Here is a 17981-nt window from a genome sequence, read left to right on the forward strand (position 1 = left end):
TCCACATGAACCTTGGATGTGTGGTAATCCAGCCCACCATGCCCTGCAGCAGATCGGAGCCACGGCGTCCGGGACGGGTCGCACCGAGGAGCCCAGGCGGGACGCCGAGCCGCGCGTGTTTCTGGGTGTCAGGCGCGGAGAAACCGCCACGTGCGCGTTGACGTGCCGTGCGTGGCGCGCTGTGAAACGGATCTCGCCGTCGCTGCATTATTGATGAGATGCACTGTGATGTCAACCCAGGCTGAAGAAGCAAAGCAAAATGACTGTTAGCAGTGTGGCACATGATCGTTTATGCAGAGGAGTAATTAATTGTCACCCTTTTGCTCCCAGCACCACTGTACTCTGTTAACTTGTTGTCATTTGAAATCTGTCCATCTGAGCCTCCATGTGCATGTGTGTGTGTGTGTGTGTGTGTGTGTGTGTGTGTGTGTGTTGTTCTCCTTGGACATCCTATTCTGGATGCTGCCCATTTCCTCATTTATTTAACAATAAACATGCAGTTCAAATGGAGCCAGCACTTTATGCTCTTTAATGTAACAGATGGTTGTCATGTTATCGTTTAGCCTGCCAGAAAATAAATAATAAAACCTCTCCAAATGAAGTCACCTTTTCTCAACTTTATCCTCTTAATTGAGATAAAATGGTGATGATAAAAGTGAATTATGATTTAAGGAATATTTCAGGAAGATGAAAGTTGACATGGTTTGATTCTTCCTACAAAAACGTGCTGATTTCTAATTTCTATCATTTTAAATTATTGTTATTGTTAAATTACAATTTCCATGCATGATAATTATGGGTAGGATCGTAAGGGGACAAATATGAACCTAGAGATGAATTAGTATTAAATTTATTATGGGATTTTCTGCAACTTTTATTCATGTCATGTGCACCTTTGTAATCTTTCTAAAATGTGCAATATAAATATTTTATATTATCTTTAAAAAAATAATTTTAAAATCAGACATTATTCGTAATAAATATGTTTTCTGGGTAATAATCATCATTCAAAAACAAGAGAGAGTGAGGGGTAAAAACTGTAATGATTAAATCACTGCTGTGAGTTTAGGCTCCACTTTGTGTGTTCCCGTCTGCGAAAACACACAAATGAACGCGCAGTGTGTTATTTCAATTTGGCCTGTGCTTATTGAAGACAGAAGCCATTCTTGTTTTGCAGCTGTGTGTTGCTGTGCTCCACATCTTCTGATTGATCGAGTTTGACTGCGCACCTTTATTCCTGCATATTCACACGAACCTCTGCAGACAGTCAGAACCTGAAGCTGCTGCCGTTCCCTTCTAATCTCTATGCAAACACAAACATTCACGGCTGCTGGTGCGTTTTGTGACCGTGACTCTCATTTGCGTTGATTGCAACCAAACAATCCGGAGCAGATGCATTAACGTTTTGCATTACCCGGGTTGTTAAGATTTAAAAATAATAATAACAGTAATGCCTTTTATAATTTTACAGCCGCTTTTAAACTCAGTTTCTGTTCTTGTTTGGGAATGAAATCCTCCATGCAGAGGAGGCCATTGGCTCGTGCCTTCCCGTTCTCCTGTTTGATGCTCTCTGTTGAGGGCTTTCTGCATGTAAGAGAGAGGGGAATATTTAAATGTCTTGTGTTTTAATTGACGCACGAACGGGAGCTGCGCGCTCTGAAACGAGGACCACCCGTCCCCTCCTCACCCCTCCTCCCCCCCATATCCCCCATCTACAGGCAGCGTCTCCTCCGCCTGTCTGTCTCCTCTGCTCTGCGCGCACAGTCCGCAGCTCCTCCGCCTGCGCGCCGCACAGGGGGATCTCACAGCCTCAGGTAAGACCCTTTCTGCAACTCTTCAGTCTTGGGGCGATAATAACACAGAGCGGGGCTTGATTTGACGGAAAAAACTGGAGGAAATCGACGGAGGAATGTGGGTTGAGAAATGCGCGCGGCACATGTGAGGATGTAACGATGACACGGTTGATATTCTGCAGGATGAACCGGGATGTGATGGAAGGTAAGGCCACGGATTGATTTTTTTTTTTTTTTTTTGGTGCTGCCAGCAAATCTGTGATCGTTTATTGGCCAAACTCTGGATTTTGCAGGTGGCTTTAAAGTATGAAAAAAACAAAACAATAAAAACAACAAAAAAACCAAAAAACCAAAAACGCGTTAAACCATCAAAATCCAGGCGTTTTAATTTGGATCTGAGAACTTTTACAGTTTAGATTTATAAGAGTCTCTGCTCTCTGACGATATACGAAAATAAGGGGGTAAAAATGGACGTTTGCAATTTGTATTATTTAGGTAATTGGTAATTACCTANTATATATATATATATATATATATACACAATCAATAAATCACGCTTTTCTTTTAATCCTTCAAAATAAAACTCTCTCACGTCTTAATATGGTAAATGTTTTTTTAGCTTGATTTACGCCTAGAGTCTATATAATAATGATTAAAGTCTAACTCTAAAATCGTTTTTTTTCTTTTTCTTTCTTTTTTTTTTTTACAAATAAATAAATAAATTACAAAGGGCTCGTAAGTTCATGGTTGCGAATAGAGATGGGGAAGAAATAAAACAAAACGACAGCAACAAAGAGCTGATTTCTTCATCCCCTTGGTGTTCACTGACACACTGCTTAAACCCTCTTCAGTCAAATGAAATGTCACCGCTGGAGGCAATGGGTCAAAACTAACGAGACAAAAAAAAATACATTATCTTGTACATGTTAGACTTTTAAACTTATGCGTTTGGATGAACAAAAAATGCATAAATGCGCAAGTTCCTATTTTCTAAAGGAGGGAGAAAAAAAATCAGCGGCGTGAATGAATTTCACACAGAGATGGCTTGCTCCTTTTTTCCCCCTCTCGGGGTGTCTTTGTCCAGGTGAAATGCGATCCGTTTTGTCCATTCTCACCGCTTTGCGGCTGCTGCTGAGACCCTGACAGAGAGCAAATGAAGGTTTCTGCTCTGAGAACAGCTGCAGCTCCAGCCCGTCCAGGAAGGTTCAGGCTTCAGCTTACAGCGCCGCTATCAAGGGGCCTCCAATTAAAGCCAACACAACTTCACTGGGGGGGCGAGAGAGAGAGAGAGAGAGAGAGAGAGAGAGAGAGAGAGAGAGAGGTGGGGAGGCGGGGGTCATGATGATCTTACATGTCTTGAAATGAAGCATCCACACCTGCAAACCCTCCTGAGCATGTGTAAATCTATTATTTGAGCTATAATGTCACTTTATGAGTATTTACCTAATCAAGTTAATTATTAGAACAGCAATAAGGCCGGTATCCCCCGGCTGGACTTAAAGCTGGCCTACAGGGGCAGTAACCCAGGGCCCATAGCAATGGGGGCGTGAAGACAAATTTAATATTTTTATGTAGATTTTATTTATGAAAAAAAAAAGTTAGAATATATCAGTGCATATATCTTGCAGGCCATACTCCACATCTGCTTTCTTCACATTGTGTATTCAGCCCTAGCATGCATGGCACCATAAACGTTTAGGCCTTTCTTGTGTGAGTGTGTTTCCAGAACTGACACTGTTGCTTTTCTTTTTTTTTATGAGGATTTGTGTTTGTTTTTTTGTTTTGAAAGAGCAGTTTAAAAAGACCGTCTCAGAAAAACTATTTGTATGTGAATAAGGCATAAAACTTCAAAGTTAATGTGCAACAAACTAATTAGTGAATAGGGCACCAAAACTGGCTCCATCCCAGGGCCCCCCATGCTCCTAAATCCGGCCCTGTGTGAGCCTGGGTAGTTTTCACTCCCTTCTTGTACTGCAACTGAAACTCTTTAAGTCTGGCCCTTCTTCTTTTTTTATTTAATATAAAACAGCTTTCACACCCTTTAAAAGTGACACTGATCTTTATTATATTGCTCCACAGTGGCTCTCATGAAATGCAATATTTAATAGAATTTCATGCAATCTTTTTGGAAAATATTACCAAAAAATAATGGTGAAGCTCCGTCACATCAAGTCTCCTGTTGGTAAATAAGGTTTTCACGACTTACAAGAGATGAAATGTGTTGATGAGCCCAAGATTCCTGCAAAAATGTGACACATAATGGAAAGGAGAGGGAGTTTTGTTCTGCATGACATTTACAGGTACATATTAATGTGTTTTTATCACACACATTGTGGAAAGAGGAAATTTACTTCTTGGAGTAAAAAAATCTGATTTTTCATAAATGGAAATAGAGATGAATTTGGTCTATGCAAAAGCATACATACAATGTTTATCCTAATTTTTTCAGTTAAAAAATGAACATTGTGTTTTGGACAAAATCCTAATAATATGCTTTATTTTACATTTTTATTATTATCATTATTATTTCAAAATGGTATTAATGCAACCTGTTCCCGCCTTCTACGCTGTCACAGATCTCTGCCCCGCCCCAGCTGTACAGCAGGAAGATTTATTGCGTTATTTCAGGGCATAAAAACACACGACTTGAGCCAAATAGCAGCGTGGTTTCAGAATAAAACTGTCCGTAAACGCAACACAGTGGGAAATGTAGTTTTTCTTCTATTTCTTTTATATGTATTTACAAACAAAATCTTTATATTTACTAAGCTTTGGATGCATATTTAAGTATATCAGTTACATACAATTTATAAAATATGCATAATATAATATAATATAATATAATATAATATAATATAATATAATATAATATTTTGGTCTATTTCAGGTAGATGTTTTTTTAAAGCCCGATAAAGGCAATGAAAACGTGAGGATAAAGTGATGCTTTTTGATGAAATAGTGACAGCTCTTTGTTGGTGAATAGAAAATCAGAGGTGAAACTGAGAGAGCGAGAGAGAGAGAGAGAGAGAGAGAGAGAGAGAGAGAGAGAGGACTCCTCCTACCAAATTATTCAGACTGGGCCGGCTCTGCTCTGCTCTCTTCACAAATACAACACGGTTCTCAAATCCAGGCAGTCCCAACCTGACCTCCAAGCACCGAGGAACCCCCTCCCTTCCTCCTGCAGCACAAAAAGAAGAAACCCAAAACTTTGTGACATTATTTTTTGGCAACTGCTCACACTGTAGCCCCCTCCTACTCCCCTGGTCCCTCTCCACCACAGCTTCTACATCGTTTTGTCGCATCATTTGGACTATATACTTTTTTTTCTTCTTCTTTTACTGGATGAGAGACATTCACGGGAAGCAGGAATTCAGCGCCTCTCCTCCTGTCCCACCCATGCTGTAGTTTTTTTCTGCTTTCAGCCGAGGAGGTGGTCTAAATCACCAGGGTTTGGTTTGTTTTTGTTTTTTTTTTCTCCTGTTTTGTGTTTTGTGTAGAGCCCAGTCGGATGCGCTGAGAAAAACAAAAAAAGAGAGAAAGAAAGGAAAACGGGGCGCAGCGCAGAGGCACGGTATATGGAAGTTGTGAGCTGCAAAACAGAGGCGAGCAGTTGCACGTTGTGTCCAGGACCGGGAGCCATGCTTTTCCACGGGATCTCCGGGGATCACATCCAAGGGATCATGGAGGAGATGGAGAGAAGGACGAAGACGGAGTCGCGCCTGGCGAAGGGCATGCAGCTCAACGGCAGGGAGTCGGTAAGAACCGCGGAGATGGAGCTGAAATTCAGACCAAAATTCATTTTTTAATACTCGATCATGTCAAGTGACGTGATACTGTATTGTTTCTAAGGTAAGCAGACCTGAGCTGCATTAACATCTTTATTGGCACTTATTTTCAACTTAATAATGTGCTTGAATTTTTCTAATTTGAAATACAACTGAATAATGTATTATGAAAAATAAAATAATTATTCTTATTGAAATATTAAATACTGTTCTTCTAAAAAAAAACCCAAAAAACTTAAAAGAGACCAAAAGCAATATATTTGAAGCATATCTAAATAATTTGACAATTTGACACCTTGTGGTTATTTTTATATTTATTATTATGATTATTATTATTATTATTATTAGAATTATTAGATTTACATTAAACAAAAAGTGTAGATGTTTTGTACTAAACAGATTAAATAAAACAGCTACCCAAGGAAAAACAAAAAAACTACAAATATTTAACTCCGTACTTAATTTTTCTGCTGTTTCGTATTTAACCTCATCTGGTTCGAGATGTAACAATAAAATGTTTATTAAATATATATATATATATATATATATATATATATATATATATATATATACACACACATAAATTCATATTTGTTTGTGTATAACCAATTTTATATAAATGATATAACCAATTTTATATAAATGAACGAATTGGTTTCGTAATCTTCCCCCTTTCACACCTTGTTCTGTTCCCCAGACCATGACCTCCATGAGCCCGGAGAAGCCTGCCCTGTGCGCCGGCTGCGGTGGGAAGATCTCGGACAGATACTACCTCCTGGCCGTGGACAAACAGTGGCATCTGCGCTGCCTCAAATGCTGTGAATGTAAGCTGGCGCTGGAATCGGAGCTGACGTGCTTTGCCAAGGATGGGAGTATTTATTGCAAGGAGGATTACTACAGGTAAGAAGACCTTGGATAAACATCGGCGCGCTCTGGTTTTAAATGCTCAGCTCTTTAGTGTAGCCATGTCAATATAAACCTTGATTCAAGAATCTGCTTTAGGCCTCATTCTTGCACACTAACATCATAATGGTGATCCTGGAAACAAGTTTTGATACTAAAATTCCAGTGTATTCGGCACTGGCTCAGGCAGGAATGCTGTGACTATAATGCTAACCACATGGACATGAATGCATGAGTCACCGTCTCTTTTTCCTTGCGCCTTTTACTCGTTTTGAGCTTTATAAGCCATCGTTTAGTTTTAAAGTAACCCATTTGTGGCTTTTTTCCTGGGCGCTGTTGAGCTTTCCCCACATTCTCACATTGAAATAAAGCGGGCATGCGTGCTACCTGGAATGCCATCATTAATACAAAATACAACTGTAAAATCAGAAGCATTTTTTTGCTTACTTCTATTTTGTTTTATTAACAAATATGACGCTAATTGATTATGTTGTATGGAGCAATGACTGAGGTTAAGGTTGAGTTTTTCTACATTTAAGGGAGAAACGGTTTAAACACACACGCACACACTCAGTTACAGGCCAGATGTGGCTATTAGCGACATCAAAGTGCGGGCCTATACGTGCATACATTATTACTGAGTCACACACACACGTTTCACCTCACCTGAACACTGTAACCCCCCACGTTAGCCAGCTTCAAGTTAGCATTCAGTCACATTGGAGATTATTTTATGTATGCGGGTTTTTTTTTTTTGACGATGCGTCTGTTCCAGAAGGTTCTCCGTGCAGAGGTGCGCGCGCTGCCACCTCGGGATATCCGCCTCGGAGATGGTGATGCGAGCGCGCGACTCCGTGTACCACCTGAGCTGCTTCACGTGCACCACGTGCAACAAAACCCTGACCACGGGCGACCACTTCGGCATGAAGGACAGCCTGGTGTACTGCAGGCTCCACTTCGAGACGCTGGTGCAGGGCCCGGACTACCATCCGCAGCTCAACTTCGCCGAGCTGGCGGCCAAAGGCGGCGGCCTCGCGCTGCCCTACTTCAACGGCACGGGGACGGCGCAGAAAGGGAGGCCGCGCAAGAGGAAGAGCCCGGCCATGGGGATAGACATACCCAGCTACAACACAGGTGAGTGGTCCAGGGGGTGGGGCCTCACACGTTCACTTGCATGGGCTTTTATTTTTATTTTTATTTTTATTTTCTAACCCGGATCTAAATGAACTATTTGACCTTAAAAATTGGACCGGTCCAGCAGCAGCAGAGCAAAGTTAGACGAATCACCCCCCTCGCATAATTTTTGCAGAATATTAATTGCTGCGGTGGCCTACATCCTAAAAGCTCCCATGAGCCGATGGAAGGTTGACTTTGAAAGCTTTTACTGAAATTTGTCAAGCAAGTTTCTTGATGTGGAAAACTGCTTCTCTTTGGGGACGCTCCTTTTGATTCCGTCTTTTCAGCTCCTTTTCACTCAGAATCAGAATAAATAAATAAATAAATAAATATCGGATTATTGTTATTAATATATATAGATTTTTACAATTTTTCTTTTTGATTTTAAGAAGATAAATATTGCTTCCGTTACGCATAAAATCCTTTGTTCTCCAATCTGATAAATTTCCTCGCACTGCGCTCTAAAAACCCGCGTTCTACAGATTTTAAGATAAATACACGTCTCATTTAGGCCTTTAAAAAAATAAAATAATAAAAACAAAACATTAAACATTATTTGAGGCTAGTTGAGCCTCAGCTTTCAGTTGAGGCGTCTCACCGTTTCCGAGGTTACACAAAGTAGCCCATAATCGAAATTTGACCTCTGCGTCAACCTGCTCGTCAACTTCTATAATTATATTGAATTTATATCTTGATGACTTTACAGTATTAGGGGGTAGGAGGAGGATTGCTTTGAGGGAAAAAATATATGTTTTACTAGTTTGTTCTTCCAAGCTACTAAACTGGATCCTCGCTGCGTAAACTTGCCTTAAATCGCCACTTTTCATCTGAAATCTTTCTTTTCAGTCGCCTGAATGTTACGACCCCGACCCCCCAACCTTCCCCGCTGCGTCCCCATTTTGTTGTCGCTTTCCGCGAATTAGTGTGCGGTTGAGAAAGTTTGTCATTGTGCGCCCAGTTTCCCCTGCTCCCCCGCTGAATGGAACAGGGGGAGAAATAGGGGTAATCTGCGCGTTAATTGTTCCTTGTTAATTGAAGGTGACGTTGGAATCCCTGGCCTCCTGCGCGGCGGTCAGTGCGGTTCTCAGGGACAGAGCAGCTCCGCGCACAGGGGCCTGCAGCAGGGACAGGCACAGGGCACTGTACAGTCCGAGCTGCGCTCGACAGGAAGGAAAAAAAAAAAGAAAAAGAAAAAAAAAAGCTTTATTTTCCCCAAACACAACTGCGAAGGATTATGCAAATCTTAAAGTTCCCACTGTTGCTTTTATAGGAAGCAGGATAGCTTTTGCGATTTGTTTACGCTCCACAATGCCGTCACAACAGGAAAAAAACAAACAAAACAAAGCAAAAAAACAAAACAACACTGACAGGCAATTGTAAATCTCACAGCTAAATGATGTCCGTATTAATTCATTAAGCTCCAGACGCAGTAAAAGTCCCAGTGGGAATGTCTCATATGGGACTCTTTAATAGAATAACATAGATAGATAGATAGATAGATAGATAGATAGATAGATAGATAGATAGATAGATAGATAGATAGATAGATAGATAGATAGATAGATAGATTATTTTAATAATAATTTTAAAAATGTGTTCGTCTAATACTCCACAACATTAAAGTGAAACTGAGTCACAGCAGGTAAAAAGTTAAACTGAATAATTCAAAGCGGTAAAAAGCCACTTACAGACAATAATAAATCCCTCCGATAAATTTAGTCTACATTACGTCATTATTAGGCAGCACAGACACAGCAAAGGTCCCATGGGATTATTTAATTTCTTAATTTATTTGTAGAATATAATAGATTGAAACTGTGTATTTTATATACATACATGCAACAATATAAACATATAAAATCAAGTTTAGACTTTTTTTCTTTTGCTGCTCTGTAACTTTATTTATACAAACAAATTTATATCACTTGTATTCTTTATTTTGGGTCTAATAAATGTAAAAACTATAAAACATAAAGCTTCTCAGCTCCATCAGCAGGAGTATTATCCCCTCCTCCTTTCCTCTTTTGACTTTGCCATTTTGAACAGACTCAGTGTACATGTCCCATTACTGTCTCACACTGTTCATGTTAATACACCAACGTGTCAAACCCAGAGACTCACATTCCTGACAAATTGGAAGAGGTTTCGTTTGAGGTTTTGTTTGTGCTTCAGTAGGAACATCCGTGCATGTTTCCACCAGGGGAAAGGTGTGTATTCCCCACCGCTCGGTGAACGCGTTGCTCTCCTATGCATATGGAGACCCCTAGTGGGTGATGCTGAGAGAAACACCGTCCAGTGAGGACTGGAGCACAGAAAGCAGACAGATGGATGCATTCATGATGCTTTAAAATAGTAATAATAAAGAAAGAAGTTTTTATGCATCTTATTTTTGTCCTACATGAAAGAGCAGATTTTAAGCACATGTTTTATAACATTATATAAAATCTATCTCTCCTATAATTAAGCTGCTAGTGTTTTTGCTCTCTAGGTAATAAACTATATACACATTATCTTACTATCCTCAAATAAAAACACAACTCCACACAAAAAAATCAATGCAATGTTCTTGTTTGAACATTAGATTTTCACTCATTTGCAGCGAAAATGATAAAAGAAGGAAATGATCTGTTTGCCAGGCCAAAAAGTTTCTGCAACAATTTACCAACTTTCGGAAATAGTGTGATTCTTTCTGTCACGCTGATAAATGCTGGAGCATCTGTGGAGCGTTTAGCCAAGCATGCATACCGTTCAGTGAATCCATTTCAGGTGTTTTACTTTCAAAGCTGCTGACAAATGAGGCCCATTAGGCCTATTAGTCCCTGCAAACACAAGCAGAGAGCATTTAGCCTGGTTCCAGTGTTACTGTAATGATTTGTAATAATTCATCAAACTGTTGGCTCTATTTTGGTTGGTTTTAAAACTTATATATTTTAGATGGAACGACAGTAGATTCCAGTTGTATGTTGCGTCTGTATTGGTTAATACATATGTTAATCATCATGCTCTCGACTCGTAGCAAACAACAAATGTGTAAACAAACTTTTCAAATCGGACAGCATGTGATTCATTTTTGCTGAGAAAACAATTCTGACTAAAATAATATGTTTATTCACTAATAAACCCTTGATTTTAGCCATATTTTGATGTAAATTGTATTTTTTCTTATCAGTCTCCGAGTGCATTACATCATCTGGAGGCAAATTAAGTTATTTGGAGCAACTTAAATCAATTATAGGGTTGTTTTATTTGTAAGGAAGAAATTGTTCAATTTTTTTTTAATCATCTTCCAATTAAAACCAGAGGTGCAAACTTTAGATTAATCCAATGCATCAGAATAGTTTTTGCAAACAGTGAAATGCAGATATTTATCCACTCAAATAACTTACATTTTTGGCAGGATTGAGAATATTTTTTGAAATTCTAGTCTCCAAATGAGTGTTTCTGAATCCGCGCTTCATTGTTCTGACTGTGCTCTGCTCCCTGGCCTTTGTGCAGGCTGCAACGAGAACGACACCGACCACTTGGACCGAGACCAGCAGGCCTACGCTCCGACGCAGAAGACCAAGCGCATGCGGACCTCCTTTAAGCACCATCAGCTCCGGACAATGAAATCCTACTTTGCCATCAACCACAACCCGGACGCCAAGGACTTAAAGCAGCTGGCTCAGAAAACAGGCCTCACTAAGAGAGTTCTGCAGGTAAGCAAGCAGCCATTCCTCTTTACTGATGTTTTCATCCCTCACACTGAGTGTTTGCATCCCTCTTCCCCTCCACCTCCCCTTGTTTCACGCCATCAATTTCATCTCTTTTAGTTTTGCTTTGTTTTGTTGTTCCATAGTCGTTAGATGTACATCCAGGGGCCTTTACATTAAATTTCCTAACTGTTAAATGCTATTTTTTTCTAGAAAATTGAAAAGTAGTAATAAAGAATGCAACCAAAAGCTAAACACTGTTATATTACTCATAATGAGAGTGCATATTTTCTTTATAGCTGCAGCTCTTGCATTTAAAAAAAAAAAATAGGTGCAGGATTTTGATTTGATTTACTGTCAAAATCACACAATAGTTCAAAAATAATGATCATATTATAAAGGTTTATATATCTAAAGAGAAGGGAAACTGCAGTAAAACCTGTCATAATTTGATATGTAATGATTTGGTGCTTTCTTTAAAATAACAATAATAAAAAACAACAACTATACTTAAACACAAAAAGTAAAAGCCACACTGGGATTGGTTTGCAGGTTTGGTTCCAAAACGCAAGAGCCAAATTCAGAAGGAACGTTTTGCGACAGGAGAATGGAGGTGTTGATAAGGCTGATGGCACCTCACTCCCTCCACCCTCATCCGACAGTGGGGCCCTGACCCCCCCCTCCAGCGCGGCCACACTAACAGACCTGACAAACCCCTCTATCACTGTAGTGACCTCCGTCACCTCTAGTTTGGACAGCCATGATTCGGGGAGCCCTTCGCAAACTACCTTGACAAACCTTTTCTAACAAGCTATCTCTATCAGACTGATTGTTATTTCAACTGAGTTTTGTTTTTGCTCTTTTTTTTTTTTGGACTTTCTTTAAGTTTTTTTTTTCTTCAACTTACATTTATTTTTGTAAATGACACCTTTAAAATGAAGCAGAGACAAGTCCTGGGAAGAGACAGTGCTGTACTGTGTACACAAACAGGAACAACAACGGCTACAACAGCAGCGACCACTTAGGAAATTTCTCTAATGTGTAGCATCTCAAGCTGCAAAGATTGACTTTTGGATTCTTGGACTGATTTGGGGTTAAAGAGATTGAAAAAAATTGTCTTGGATTGCAGATTTTATTCGAGGGGAAAAAAAACTTGAAACTTGGCTGGAAATTTAGACTCTGTCTGATCTGACTTAATTTGTGTATTTGTAGTAAAATATGTTTGAAACACGCCCTCCCTAATTTATTGTTAATTGGTGAAATAAAAAAAATAATAAATTAGTGCCAGAAGTATGTATATGTATGCACTGTGTTCGCACTATCAAGATTTTTTTAATTTCTTTGGTTCTGCGTTGGAATAATTTGGAAAACCTGTCGAATGTTCTGTATATGGGTAACTCCAGAAAACAGGCTTTAATTAATACCGAATGTTTTCAGTCTGAGAGGCTGACTTTGATGGAATCAGACGCCGGCAATCTGACAGAAGCTACATGTAAAAGCATCTAAATTTACATTGTAAAGCACCTAGACGGCCGCCAGACAGAAGCTGAAACCACACACGGGCGTTTTTCTCATGAATCCAGAAGCAAATCCCACACTCTGTGCAGTGGTAACTGTTCAGCGCATCCATTAGTGGAAACTGATGATTTAAGAAAAAGAAAATAAAAAGCAGCAGAAGAAATTCAGATCAGTTGGAATCACTCGTGTGTATGACAGAGCGCTTTCTGCTTTTGGGGACTTGCGGTTCTCACAGAGCCTGGTAAACATATCCACACACCCACAGCTAAACTCAGTTGCACAGTGACAACATACTGCCCAGAGAAAAGTGCATTATTGTCCTTATCATGTTGCTCAGGGTAATGACGTGATTTTAAATGTAAAACAAACAAAAAAAAAAAGAAAAAAAAAGAGTCGGGGGCTGAGAAATTAGGCGGTTGCGACGCTGCGGACTAGACTTTAGGAGCTGACAGAACCAGTCAAAACATCTGACCTCAGATGGGTGGAGTCGCGAGAAAAAGCCAGTAGGAAATCATTGTCCATGTGTTCCCTGTTTGTTACACTTTCTTTATTGACACTTGCCACTGAACAGACCAAAAAAATAATAGTTTAAAAAAAACAAAACCAACAACCCGCCCCTGTTTCTTCTGGCTGATAGATCGAGCGAGAAAACCTTCAGATTTCATTGTGAGCGTCACAGTTTGTTCTCCTGCAGAACAAAGTGCCGCTCTTGATCTACTTCATGAAGTAGACGCCTAACTCAGTTCTACTATGTGCCTTAATGCTATAACTTGGGAGAGAGTTTGTGAAATTCAGGATCTATGTGTTCTTTGTTAACTGACTCACATCCTTTTGGCGCCTCACTAGTTTTGTACTGTTTTGCATCTTATTTCCGAAGATCTTTTTATGGTGTATCCTGTTTTAAAAGTAAAAAAAAAACAAGAAAAAAAGTGGGCAGGAGGGAGGGGCAGCGATGTCATAGAAAGCATTTGTGCACTCTTTCAGATATAGTTGGGTAATCCAAGAACCTTATATATTGATCTTCGTGTTAATAGTTGAGTACAGTAAGTGTTCTATCAAGATTGTCCATGTTTCCCTGTTTCTTGATAAAGATGGTGTATAGAAACTATTTCCCCTTAAATATTTATGGACCAAACGGTTGTTATATATCTTATTAAATTTGTGTGAATAAAAATACTTTGCTTTAAACGGGTTTTTTATTTTTCATTTACACTTGCCATGTTTTTGTGTTCCTTCTTGAATGCAAGTTTATCACATCAGCAAATGCAAGAGAGAGAGAGGGAGAGAGGGAGCATGAGAGAGAGCATTCAGTAATTAAATACAAGCTAAACGTCTTCATTTTTGCTTCCATTTTTAATTTCTATTTCCTAATTTATGATGTTTATGGTTTTTTAACGTAATGCCCCATGGATTTGCATCTAAACCCTGCAGTCAGAAACATTGAAATTGCTTTTTAATGCATGAACATGGCTTTAAATTTTAAATAAAAGGAATGCTGCAAAGCACATATTGATTTCTATATCGATATGCATACGTCGTCTATATTTATGCATAACATATTGGTAAATCTAAAAAGTGAAGTGAGAGTAAAATGCAGACCGCGTAAAGCCAGGTTGCTCTGTAGTTAATATATTCTTACTCTATCGTTTCTTTCAGGGAGAACAAATCTTGGGGCATTACAGCCATACATCCCGACGTTTGAAAATTCCCTAAAGTATTAAGAGAAGGGGAAAACTTTGATGGGAATTCCTCACCATTGAAGACAAAGACAATTTTAGGATAAGATGATAGCAAATCGAGAACAAATAAAACAACCAACATTAAAAAAAAAAAAATTGTGCCAGATGCAAATGTGAAACAGATTTTTTTTTTTTTTTTTTGTCTTTTAAAGAGTAAAATGTTTGAATGCATCAGCAGAAGAGACCAGTGGTGTATGATATTTATGCTATCAGTGTGTAAAAGTGAAGATTTCTGTTTTGGAGTAGAAAATTGTAAAATTTTTCATGTGATATAGTTTAAAAAATTACTCACATAAAGAAAGGATGTGATTGAAGGACACCTAAAACAATGAGACAATATGGATGTTATTGGTATGAACACACACACACACACACACACACACACACACACACACACACAACCACACACACACACACACACAGACACATGCTGCTGCCCTCCTCCTACCCCCCATCCAAGATCCAGCTTGCTAAATAGAAGTTTTCTTTTGTCACAAGTGTCATTTCGTAAAACACATGGCCTCCTCGAGACTCGGCAGCAGGATGCCCATCAAATATGATGAGTGTATGAAGAGGACTGCAGAGCTGGAGCTTTGCCATCTGGCTGTGCTGAGGGAAGGAAGTATAAAAAGAGAGAGAGAGAGAGAGAAAGAGAGAGAGAAACAAAGTGGATAAAGAAGAGATCCTCATTCTTGCATGCACCTCATCATCTTGTTAACATTTTCCTCGAGGTTGTGTATAATTTCCTTTGATCCGCTGTATGATTTATTGTTTGCTGCAAAAATGAAGCACATGAATTATATACCTCCTGAGCAGGCAGCAGATAGGCACTGTTGCTTCAAGCTTATTTGTTCTTGACATTCAGCTTATAACTGTAAAGGGTGAAAAATGCATTCCTGGTTTCTCTTAGCTCATAACTGTGGTTATTTGTGGAAGCAGTATTTCTCTCGTGAGTCTCAGAACGTTACTGAATATTTTTGGTTCTCACACTTGAGGTTCTTCATCAGTTACATTTCTTCTCAGCATCACTTTTTTTTTTTTTTTGCTTAAAGCTGTTTGAAATGTGAGTCATGCAATTGCAGAAATAATTGTTTTTGTAATAAAGGTGAAAAAGCACTTTGTTTTCAGCATGATATGTGATGTACGGTGAATGGACAGCTGCTTCTGAATAAATTAGAATATCATTTCAAAAATCGCTTTTTATTTCAGTAATTTAACTGGAAAAGGTGAAACTTATATCGAGGTTCACAGGTTCATACTGTGGTTATATACTCTGAGATGCTTCTGTTTATTTTGATGATTATGGCTTACAACAACAACAACAACAACAACAACAACAATTCAGTTTCTTATTTTTCCATTATTTTTCTATGCTATAGCAAAGTTATGTGAAAAACTTTAATGCTCAGGTGTCCAGCAGTTATCTGCGAAGAGAGTAAGTCAGAAAAATATCTTTGATGAAGAAGCTGGGAGTTCACAGACTGCTGTGTGTATGGAAAATTAAGTGGAAGGAAAAAGTGCAACGCTCATTTAATGGTTCTACGTAGATTAACAAGGCAGCTGGAGTCACTGATTCAGCAGGACTTGGACATCATTAGTGCAAAGCCATTGCTGAACCTGAAGCGTTTAGCAGAACTGGACTGGACTCACTGGTCCAAAGTCCTATTTCAACGTTTCATCTTAAAATCATGGTTCCAAAGTCTGGAGGAATAGTGGAGAGGTAATCCAAGTTGAAGTTCCTACAGACGTTGCAGACCAGCTCCACCACCTGCATGCTGCACCACGTTGATACAGTAATTCATGCAAAAGGAGCGATCAAGAACTGAGTGTAGATTCTCTGCTGTGGAGATTTCTCTACTAAAAATAATTTTTTATTGCTGTTATGTAGTCTTTTAATTTTCTGCAAAACAAAATTTAATTTTGGCTTTTCATTGGCTATAAACCATAGTCATCAAATAAAACAGAAATATTTACGTGATGTAAATTAGTCTGAGTGTTAAACTGCGGTTTTATCGGTGAAACTGAGCAGAATTTCTGATTTACAGAACTGTATCTGAATCTGCAAAGCGGGAGGTTTGGGGTTCGTGCTGTGTGGCACAAATGCTGGGTTTGCATTTCAAATAAAGACAGAGCCAGAAAAAAAAGAAAAGAAAGCCACACCAGTAAACAGGCTGGTGCTGGATTCCAACAATGTGGGGAAACGCTTCAGTCAGTCCGAGAGGAAAGCTGAGCCGCCGGGGCGCCTGAGCGCCGTGGCAGCAGGGCTTGTGTTCCTCGGGTCTGATGGGAGGAAGGTGGGCAGGTTTGACACCACACAGCTACGGGAAGCCCAGATGGAAGCAGAAACACAAACAAACACAGTCAGCCCCTGCTCCGGGTTCTGGAGCTGCTGCTTGGAAATTCTGGACAACGTCATGACTCCACACTGGCAAGAAATTCAGAGCTTCGCTTCTCACTGGAATGTATTTTATCTCCAATATATTTATTTTTAAGGCTGGCCTTCTTGAAAGGCTCTGTTTCGCCGTAAGGGTTGCTATATTCCAGTCAAAGTATTGTTTTGTGTTTTTTTTAATTTTTTTTTTATAAAAAACGTGTTTATATATTTGCACACCTGATGTGTTTTGGTCCTTTAACTTAAACAAGTAAATAATTTCAGATGTCTGCCTGACACCGGCTACATTAAATGTAAAATCCAGGACATGCGCGGCATTGTGTGGAGCAGCAACAGGTAAGAACGGCGTCCTTCTGCTGACTGACATCCTCCTCTTCCTCTCTCATCTCCTCTCCCTGTTACAGTAAATGACAGCTGTGTACTCTGACTAAAACAATGCTGACAGGGCAGCATATTTTCTGTCACACAAAGAGTTTGTTCATAAATCTCAGCTGATCCTGACAAACGTAGCAGATAAAAGGAAACAGGAAAACCTTCCCTAAATGCCACTTTGGCTTAAATGTGTTTAAGATGCAGCTCTGGGTGGAGGTTAACTGAGGTCACAGTGCATTAACAACGACTGGTTCATCATTTTGAATGCAGCTGCAGAAATAAAAACAGAGGGAATTAGCAAAGGATTTCTAAACTTCCTGGGTCAGGGGTCAACCTGTGGCTCTGGAGCCGTAAGAAGCTCTTTGAACTCCCTGCAAAGGGTCTTAATAAATGATAAAGAGCAAACTATTATAACAAATACAGGTTTTAGCTGTTTTCTGTTTTTTATGGAGCTTTTACTTCAAACTTCCACAAGTGTGTGACATTAAAGTCTATTTTTCTTGTAACTTGTTTTGAAACTATTTTCAGGTGTATTTTTTAAATGATCTTCCTCAAATATGAAAATCCCATAGAAGAAAATATATGTTTTTGGTTTACTTTAAACCCTAAAA

The 17981-nt window shown here is 39.3% G+C and overlaps 1 protein-coding gene across 4 annotated transcripts; it reads left to right on the forward strand.

The window, feature by feature from the left end:
- Window positions 1-1716: 1716 nt before the first annotated feature.
- On the forward strand, window positions 1717-16590 carry lhx9 (LIM homeobox 9). Of its 4 annotated transcripts, none has more exons than XM_007574235.2 (6): window positions 1717-1814; window positions 5291-5548; window positions 6276-6478; window positions 7257-7615; window positions 11153-11355; window positions 11902-13251. In XM_007574235.2, exons 2-6 carry the CDS (start codon window positions 5369-5371, stop codon window positions 12154-12156), a joined length of 1200 nt encoding a protein of 399 aa, XP_007574297.1. In that variant the 5' UTR covers window positions 1717-1814; window positions 5291-5368; the 3' UTR covers window positions 12157-13251. The 4 variants fall into 4 exon arrangements, with proteins under 4 accessions (XP_007574297.1, XP_007574298.1, XP_007574299.1 ...); XM_007574236.2 differs by having other exon boundaries at window positions 7260-7615; XM_007574237.2 differs by lacking the exon at window positions 11902-13251 and adding an exon at window positions 14524-16590 and having other exon boundaries at window positions 1719-1814.
- The last annotated feature ends 1391 nt before the right edge of the window (window positions 16591-17981 follow it).

Source organism: Poecilia formosa, unplaced genomic scaffold (assembly GCF_000485575.1).
Source record: "Poecilia formosa unplaced genomic scaffold, Poecilia_formosa-5.1.2 Scaffold347, whole genome shotgun sequence".
NCBI lineage: Eukaryota > Metazoa > Chordata > Actinopteri > Cyprinodontiformes > Poeciliidae > Poecilia > Poecilia formosa.

What these genes read in the sequence shown, in the direction of transcription:
- lhx9 (XM_007574235.2), top strand. Translation starts at nt 5,369, where the DNA reads ATGGAAGTTGTGAGCTGCAAAACAGAGGCGAGCAGTTGCACGTTGTGT. An exon ending in CATACCCAGCTACAACACAG is followed by an intron (nt 7,616 to 11,152) that starts GTGAGTGGTCCA and finishes GCCTTTGTGCAG; the next exon opens with GCTGCAACGAGAACGACACC. An exon ending in TCACTAAGAGAGTTCTGCAG is followed by an intron (nt 11,356 to 11,901) that starts GTAAGCAAGCAG and finishes ATTGGTTTGCAG; the next exon opens with GTTTGGTTCCAAAACGCAAG.